Source organism: Tasmannia lanceolata, unplaced genomic scaffold (genome assembly GCF_043159265.1).
Source record: "Tasmannia lanceolata isolate RefF3 unplaced genomic scaffold, GAP_Taslan_0.1 ptg000008l, whole genome shotgun sequence".
Classification (NCBI taxonomy): Eukaryota; Viridiplantae; Streptophyta; class Magnoliopsida; order Canellales; family Winteraceae; genus Tasmannia; species Tasmannia lanceolata.
Window position 1 is genome coordinate 57,104,861 of NW_027518685.1, and position 8,957 is coordinate 57,113,817.

At 41.0% G+C, this 8,957-nt stretch overlaps 2 protein-coding genes across 2 annotated transcripts; one reads left to right on the plus strand and one right to left on the minus strand.

Moving 5' to 3' along the window:
• Positions 1-286: 286 nt before the first annotated feature.
• On the minus strand, positions 287-832 carry LOC143883082 (uncharacterized). The gene has a single exon (XM_077386444.1). It carries the CDS (start codon positions 830-832, stop codon positions 287-289), a length of 546 nt encoding a protein of 181 aa, XP_077242559.1.
• Positions 833-5,344: 4,512 nt separating this feature from the next.
• Positions 5,345-6,798, plus strand: LOC143883083 (uncharacterized). The gene is made up of 2 exons (XM_077386445.1): positions 5,345-5,554; positions 6,190-6,798. The coding sequence occupies exons 1-2, from the start codon at positions 5,345-5,347 to the stop codon at positions 6,796-6,798; spliced, it is 819 nt and encodes a 272-aa protein (XP_077242560.1).
• The last annotated feature ends 2,159 nt before the right edge of the window (positions 6,799-8,957 follow it).

The window sequence follows — 8,957 nt, forward strand, 5'->3', positions numbered from 1 at the left end:
ATCAGGTCCACGTAGTTTGAGGCTTTTCTGTAGGATCGAAAGGGGTAATGTGATGGGTTCTGTTTGGGCTGTGCTAAAAGGGTGACTGAACCTGGATTTGTCAGGTTGCCTACTTACCCCAAAGAAGATGGGATCAGGTCCGCGTAGTTCGAATTTTGATTTGCTTCTAAGAGTAATATATTTTTAACTGATCGAGGTTAGTGGGTTCAGGAATCCTATCCCTGTATTGGTCAAGAAGTCTGACAGCTTTTCCGGGCAAGATTTCATCAACGACGTAGGGGCCAGACTAGTTAGGTCTAAACTTTCCCCGTTGATCGAAGATAGAAGCTCGACATTCCCTAAGCACCATATCCCCTTCTCTGAGTTCACGAATTCGAACCTTCTTGTTGAAAGCTCTTTCCAATCTACGTTGATAACCTTGTACATGGTACACTGCTTTCAACATTTTCTCATCCATCATACACAACTCTTGATGACGAATTCGAGCCCATTCAGATTCTGGTAGATCGCTTTCCATCAAGATTCTGAGTGACGGGATTTTCAACTCTATGGGCAGGACAACTTCCATGCCATATGTGAGTGAAAAAGGAGTGGCCCCAGTACATGTGCGGACAGATGTTGTATATGCCCAAAGTACGAACAGGAGTTTATTCCACCAATCTTTGTACGATCGGGTCATTTTCTGAAGAATAATCTTGATATTCTTATTAGCTGCTTCGACAGCACCATTAGTTTGAGGTCTGTATGGAGAAGACTTATGGTGTTTGATTCTAAATTCGGCACACAACGATGCTACTTCTTTCTTGAAATGTGAACCATTGTCTGATATCATCTCGTGAGGGACTCCATATCTACAGATGATGTTTGCCCTGATGAATTTTGCAACTGATGCAGATGATATTGAAGTGTACGACTATGCTTCGATCCATTTAGTAAAGTAATCGATTGCGACAAGTATGTATTCATGCCCACTGGATGACTTGGGAGAGATCTTACTAATGATTTCAATACCCCAGACTAACAATGGCCATGGAGATGTGAGCGAGTGAAGCTCCGACGACGGCACATGTATCAGATTAGCATGGACCTGACACAAGTGACATGTTTTGACAAACGAAAAGCAATCTGCTTCGAGGGTAGTCCAGAAGTAACCAAGACAAAGGATCTTCTGTGCTAACATTTTGCCATTCATATGAGGACCACAGACACCGGAGTGAACATCTTCTAAGATTTCTGCGGCTCTATCTTCATCATTACAAAGGAGCTGGACTCCATCAAATGACCTGCGGTAGAGGTCTCCTCCACAAATGACATACCTGGACGCCAGTTTCTGTAATGCTCGAATGTTCGTTAAAGAGGCTTCTGGGGGGTGTCCCCTACTGGAGATAAGATTTTTGATATCAAAATACCAAGGTTTCCCATCTGGACATCTGGCTACTATCTGAAGCATGTTTATGTGTGCCGGGATGACATGTCTCTTTATTGCCAAAGGACGGACCTTAACCCCAACCGGGATACTAACCATAGATGCAAGAGTGGCTAGTGCATCAGCGAACCTGTTTCTCAATCTAGAGATGTAGATGACGCTGATATTGTGGAAACTCTTCATCAGGCTCGTAAGGTAAGTGTGATATGGAACTATCTTATCCTCTTTTGTGAGTCATTTTTCATTTGTTTGACAGATGATTAACAGAGAATCTCCGTATACATCAAGGTCTTGTACCTCCAAGGGTAGGGCTGCTTCCAAACCAGCTATGCAAGATTCGTACTCTGGCACATTGTTGGGGCAATCAAAGTCTAATTTGATAGAGATTGGTATGTGCTCATCTCGAGGTGAGATAAGGACAATACCGACCCCTTTGCATTTCGAGTTGGATGCTCCATCAAAGTACATGATCCATGTAGTAAGACTAGGGACATCTCTGATTGTCATGATTCCTTCGTCTGGAAACTCACGGGCCAGCTCCGCATCTTCAGTGGGTGCATTAGCTAACTATTCTGCAATGATTTTGCCTTTAACAGACTTCTGGGTGACATACGTGATGTCAAATTCTAACAACAACAACAACCATCACGCGGTTCTGCCAATCAGGGCTGGTTTCTCAAACAGATACTTCATAGGATCCATACGAGAGACGGGGTAGATTCTTTGTGAAAGCAAGTAATGTCTAAGCCTTTGAGTAGCCCACACCAATGCCAGACAAGTTTTCTCCACCTGAGTGTAATTTAGTTCATAATCTAGCATCTTCTTGCTGAGGTAATAAACTGGCATTTCTTTTCTTGTCTCTAGATCTTCTTGCGCCAACATACATCTGAGAGACATATCCGTGTTTAAAAGATACAGGAGAAAAGGACGCCCAGGGACCGCTGGTGATAAACCTGGAGGCGATAACAAACATTCTTTGACCTTTTCAAAGGCTTGTTAACATTCAGGGTTCCACTGTTTGGGGTCAGCGCCGGGCAATTCTTCTTATTCGCCACCGCCTCGGCCAAAGCAGTAGATTGCTGTAGTTCTCTAATGCTGGACATCATTTTGATCAGACTCCTCTGATGTATTAGGCTTATCTATCTGTTTGTATTTGGCTAGGTTGTATTCGGATTGTTGGTTGTTTGTATGGATCCTATTTAGATGGATGATTTTATGCTAGGTTGGATCTTTTTGGGCTATATTCGATCTATATCTCTGTAGATGTCATGATGTGTGGTGGGTGCTATGTACTTGGAATAGTTGTATGCCCTTCTATGTGTGGCATATCACATCATCTATATATATACATATCTCTTTGGTTTACTGTGACCTGTGCTTTTCTGTTCTATTTCTTATTGCTCCCATAACTTGTATTGTCATTACTTTCTCTATTGCATTGCACTTTCCTTGTCTCATTGGTTCTCACATACCCTCATTCCTTTTGTTCCACATTTTTGGGGCTGACAAAAGAGGGAGAATATTTGAGCTCCCGAGTTATAATAAAATACATATATTGAGGGGGAGCAAAGCTCCATGCTTGTACTCTTGCAATCAATTTCAATCATTCAAATTAATATGTTAAATGGTCAATCTAATCAATCTCTTAGGGGGAGCATAATTTGTTCCATTCATCCCTCAAGGGGGAGCTCCTACCCTAAAACAAATTGTGTTTGTCTTCATCAAAAAGGGGGAGATTGTTAGCCTAAGGGTTTAACAAGTACTCCCATTTACATGTTTTGATGATTAACAAACTCAATTTGATATAAAAAGACCTTATGTACTAATGATTTCCATTTACTAAGTTATTGTGTTCATAGTTTTAGTACATTCAAGATTGCACAACAAATGACAAATCATTCAAGGTCAAAGTGATATGAAAGGCATGAAGAAGGCATCACCGTCACAAAGGCAATTCAAAGACAAGAGAAGACCAACACAACGGCTAGTCAAAGGTATTCAAAGACAAAGTCGAATTCAAGCCCAACAAGAATAGAGATCAACTCAAAAGATCAAGCTTGGCTCAAGCATCAATGGAGTTAAGTGAAGATATGCCAAAGCCTCTACAAGGTGCCAACAAGATTGAAGAACTAGCAAAATTAGAATGTAAATGGTCTATTATGTATAGTCTAGGTCTAAGGCACAAAGGAGAGTTATAATCAACCTAAATAGGATTTAGTTGGTTAGTGAATATTCATATTGGTGTCCCAACATATTTGGACCCACATGACATTCCCTTTATCATGTTTAGATTGAGTTCCAAAAGCCCAAACAAAATCAGCAATGAAAACAGGAAATCCTGCTGGTTATAGGCTTCTCAGAACTCCGAGAAAATTCTTGGAGCTCCGAGAATTATTCTAGGTTCAAAAAAATAGAGGACTCAGAGCTCTGAGCCCGGTGTCCGAGAAGACCGTTGGGGAGCTTAAAAAGGTGTATTTTTCTTCCCTCTATATATATGAACTTTGGGACTCTTGAAAAACTATTAAATGAGTTAACCTAACATTCTAAGAGCATTCAAAGACGTTAATACTCATTTTCTTCAAGATTTTCACCCTCCCTCTCTCTCTTGTGATTTGACCTTGGATTATTCTTGAGAGACCTTAGGCTTTTCATTTGTACATCTTTTTCTTATGAGAGTGAGTGTGCTTTCTACTTGTACTAGCCTATCTAGAGACAAGTGAGCAACATCCTTTTCTCTTCATTGTATTTCACAACAAAGGGCGCTGTAGAAGACCCTTGGAGCTTGGAGCTCGAATTGTACAAGGCGAAAGGAACGCCGCATTTAAGTTCCTTGGAGAAGATAGTGGAAACCTCAAGGAGCCAAACTTGAGAAGAGTGGAGTAGGTCTTTGGTTAAGACTAAATCACTATAAAAATCCTTATGTCAATTCTCTTTGTCTCTTCACTCCTTCTCTTATGGTAAGCTCTTTACTTTTATTCTGAATCTTAATATTGATTTTCTAATCAATCTAAAACTAGTGCAAACAAAGTTTTTAAATTAGTAAGATTTTAAAAGAAACCCAATTCACCCCCCTCTTGGGTTGTTAAGTGGAATTTCAAGGATCGATCAGATCACACCCGCATCCTGAGAAAATTCTTCGAAAGGATAGCAAAGTACAAACTCCGGCTAAACCTGAACAAGTGCGTTTTCGGAGTCACCTCGGGAAAATTACTAGGTTTCCATGTTAGCCACAGGGGAATCAAGGTTGACCCTGCCAAAGTCAAAGCAATCCAGCAGATGCCGTCTCCGCAAATAGAAAAAGAAGTCAAAGGATTCTTAGGAAAAGTTTAGTACTTAAGCGTTTCATCACTCAGCTTACTAGTACGTGTGAGCCAATCTTCAAGCTTCTGAAGAAAAATGTGTCCAAACAGTGGAACCCTGAATGTCAGCAAGCCTTTGAAAAGATCAAAGACTGTCTGGTATCACCTCCAGTCCTGTCACCATCAGTTGCAGGACAACCATTCCTCTTGTATCTTTCAAACACAGAAACATCCCTTGGATGTATGTTGGCGCAAGAAGATCCAGAGACAACAAAAGAAATGCCAGTTTATTATCTCAGTAAGAAGATGTTAGATTATGAATTGAATTACACTCAACTAGAGAAAACCTATTTAGCATTTGGTGTGGGCCACTCAAAGGGTTAGACACTACTTGTTATCACAAACAATCTACCTCGTCTCTCGTATGGATCTGATGAAGTATCTCTTCAAGAAACAAGCCCTGATTGGCAGAACCGCACATTGGTTGTTGTTGTTATCAGAGTTTGATATCATGTATGTCACCCAGAAGTCTGTTAAAGGCAGAATCATTGCAGAGTAGTTAGCTGAGGCACCCACTGAAGATGCAGAATTGAGCTGTGAGTTTTCAGACGAAGGAATCATGATGATCGGAGATGTCCCTACTCTTACTACTTGGACCATGTACTTTGATGGAGAATCCAACTCGAAAGGCAAAGGGATTAGCATTGTCCTTGTTTCACCTCGAGATGAGCACATACTGATCTCTATCAAATTAGACTTTGACTACACCAACAATGTGGCTGAGTATGAAGCTTTCATAGCCGGTCTGGAAGCAGCTCTATCCTTGGAGGTACAAGACCTCGATGTATACGGAGATTCTCTATTAATCATCTGTCAAACAAATGAAAAATGACTCACCAAAGAAGATAGGTTGATTCCATATCACCCTTACCTTACGAGCCTGATGAAGAGTTTCCACAACATCAGCTTCACCTACATCTCTAGACTGAGAAACAGGTTCACTGATGCACTAGCCACCCTTGCATCCATGGTTGATATCCCAATTGGGGTCAAGGTCCGTCCTTTGGCAATAAAATGACATGTCGTCCCAGCACACGTACACATGATTCAGATAGGAGCCAGATGTCCAGATGGTAAACCTTGGTATTTCGATATCAAAAATCTTATCTCCGGCAGGGGACACCCCCAGAGGCCTCTTTAAAGGAGAGAAGAGCACTACAGAAACTGGCATCTAGGTATGTCATTTGTGGAGGAGACCACTACCGCTGATCATTTGATGGAGTTCAGCTCCTTTGTGTTGATGAAGATAGAGCCGCAGAAATCTTAAAAGATGTTCACTCCGGTGTCTGTGGTCCTCACATGAATGGCAAGATGTTAGCACGGAAGATCCTTCGTCTTAGTTACTTATGAACTACCCTCGAAACATATTGCTTTTCGTTTGTCAAAACATGTCACTTATGTCAGATCCATGCTAATCTGATACATGTGCCGCCATCAAAGCTACACTCACTCACATCTCCATGGTCGTTCTCAGTGTGGGGTATTGATATTATTGGCAAAGTCTCTCCCAAGTCATCCAGTGGGCACGAATACATACTTGTTGCAATCGATTATTTCACTAAATGGATCGAAGCACAATCGTACGCTTCGATATCGTCAGCATCAGTCGCAAAGTTCACCAGGGCCAACATCTTCTGTAGATATGGAGTCCCTCACGAATTGATATCATACAATGGTTCGCATTTCAAGAAGGAAGTAACATCACTCTGTGAAGAATTTAGAATCAAGCACCATAAGTCGTCTCCATATAGGCCTCAGACTAATTACACTATCGAAGCAGCTATTAAGAATACCAAGACTATTCTTCAGAAAATGACCCGATCGTATAAAGATTGGTCCAGTAAACTCTCGTTCGCACTCTGGGCATACAGAACGTCTGTCCGCACTTCTACTGGAGCCACCCCTTATTCACTCACATATGGTATGGAAGCTATCCTACCCATCGAGTTGAAAATCCCTTCACTCAGAATCCTCAGAATCCTGATGAAAAGTGATCTACCAGAATCTGAATGAGCCTATATTCGTCATCAAGAGTTGTGTATGATGGATGAAAAAATGTTGAAAGCAGCGTATCATGTACAAGGCTATCAGCGCAGATTAGAAAGAGCTTTCAACAAGAAGGTTCGAATCCGTAAACTCAGAGAAGGGGATATGGTGCTTAGGAAATGTTGAGCTTCTATCTTCCATCCACGGGGAAAATTTAGACCTAACTGATCTGGCCCCTACGTCGTTGATGAAATCTTGCCTGGAAAAGCCGTCAGACTTCTTGACCAAAACGGGGATACAATTTCTGAACCCACTAACTTTGATAAGTTAAAAAGATATTGCTATAAAAAACGATCGAAGATTGTCAATCAAAGTTTAAATGACTCATTACCCACACTTCTCAGAAAAACCTTGAACTACGCGATCCTGATCCCAACCCTTCTTTGGGTTGGGATCAAAGTTTAAACGGGGATACAATTTCTGATCCCAACCTTGAACTACGTAGGCAGCCTGGTCAATTCAGGTTCGGTCTCATTTGGCAAAGCCAAAGCACCCAACTAGTTTCCTCACAAGGAAGCCTCGAACTATGCGGACCTGATCCCAACCATTTCTTGGGGTACATAGGCAACCTGATTATCTCGGGTTCGGTCACCATTAGTTAAACCAATAAACCTTTTCAGGAACCCCACAAATCTTCCAAATGTCCAAAACAAGAAGATCTGAAGATCTGCTAAGTCGAAAACCTGAAAGGGCTGCTTAGGCAAAAAATTATGATCATCATACCTGTAGAAACACAACCTGAAACATATTTCTAGCAAAAGTTAAGTTATAAACGGTCCGTCAAGTTGAAAATCCGTGAAGGACGACTTGATTGTTAGCAGGGCATATCTTCGAAATAACCAGTCAGAGAATTCTTTGGTCCAAAACCAGATTATAATGCCAGGAGTGACTCGGTTTGGCAACCTAGAGGGGGGTCAATAGGATGTTTATAAAACTTTTGCCTTTTAAAAACTTTTACTAATTTCACCCTAGTTTTATCCCTTGTTTAATTAAGTTTGAAATGGTTGAACTTAAAACAATAATACAAATTAATGTAAGTTCAAAACCTTAATTGATTAGCAAACTTCATTAAGTGATTTAATAGCCTAGTTAGCAAGGTTAAGATATTTAGGTTGATTATCAATGCTAACTACTCACTCAATTCTAAGTAACAATGCAAGCACAAATAATCAAATATGAGAGTGAGAGGGAGTGAGAGAAATATCAATCACACAAGTGACACAAAGATTTATAGTGGTTCGGCAAACGGCCTACTCCACCCTTCTCAAGGTCGCACTTGAGGATTTCCACTATTGAGACCTCCACGACGCCCGGCTCCGAGGCTTTTACAATCCAAGGGAATTAAATAAGGATGCCCTTCCACTTTACAATGACTCTCCTTCTCCGCCGAGTTCTAAGCGCTTCACCCAAGGGAATTAAACACGGACGCCCTTGCCGCCGATCGAATGAAGAAGAAGAAGAAAGCTTTGCCTCTAAGTAGACTACAACGCACAATGAAGCTCCTAATATACTCTCAAAGATAAACAAGTTTAAGTCTAAGCCCAAATGATTTTCTCAAATCAAGGCACAATGAGTTTGGTTGGTGAGAGAAAAATTAACCCAAAAATAGTTCAGAAATGATTTTCTAGGGTTTGTTGAAGTTGGACAGTGTTCATCAAGTGTTTTAGACCCATTAGATGAGTATATATGGTGTCCCAACTCAATATGACCGTTTCAGGGGCAAAACGGTTATTTTCGGGTCAAACAGTCAACTAGCCGTTGGGCTTCCAACGGCGATAATTTTTTGAGTTCGTAGTATTCTCGGAGTTCCGAGAAAACAGCCATAATACAAATTTTACTACCTGGACCATTTCTCAGAGTTCCGAGAAAATGTCCAGAGTATAGTTTATACTCCTGAACCATTTCTCGGAGTTCCGAGATAACTCTCGGAGTTCCGAGAAAATTCTCGGAGTTCCGAGAAACCTAATTTCAGCAGATTTTCTATTTTTCAGTGCTGATTTTTCTTTGGCTTTTGGAACTCAATTTTATCATGTTTAAATGGAATGTCATGAGGTTCCACATTGATGGAACACCACATGGTCATTCACTAATCCAATTAGGCTCTAAAGGTGTGTTGTAGTCTCTTT

Excerpts from the sequence above, each read along its gene's own strand:
- LOC143883082 (XM_077386444.1), bottom strand. The coding sequence starts at position 832 with ATGATATCAGACAATGGTTCACATTTCAAGAAAGAAGTAGCATCGTTG.
- LOC143883083 (XM_077386445.1), top strand. The coding sequence starts at position 5,345 with ATGATGATCGGAGATGTCCCTACTCTTACTACTTGGACCATGTACTTT. Across the intron at positions 5,555-6,189 it reads AAGCAGCTCTATCCTTGGAG|ATCCATGCTAATCTGATACA; the intron begins GTACAAGACCTC and ends CACTTATGTCAG.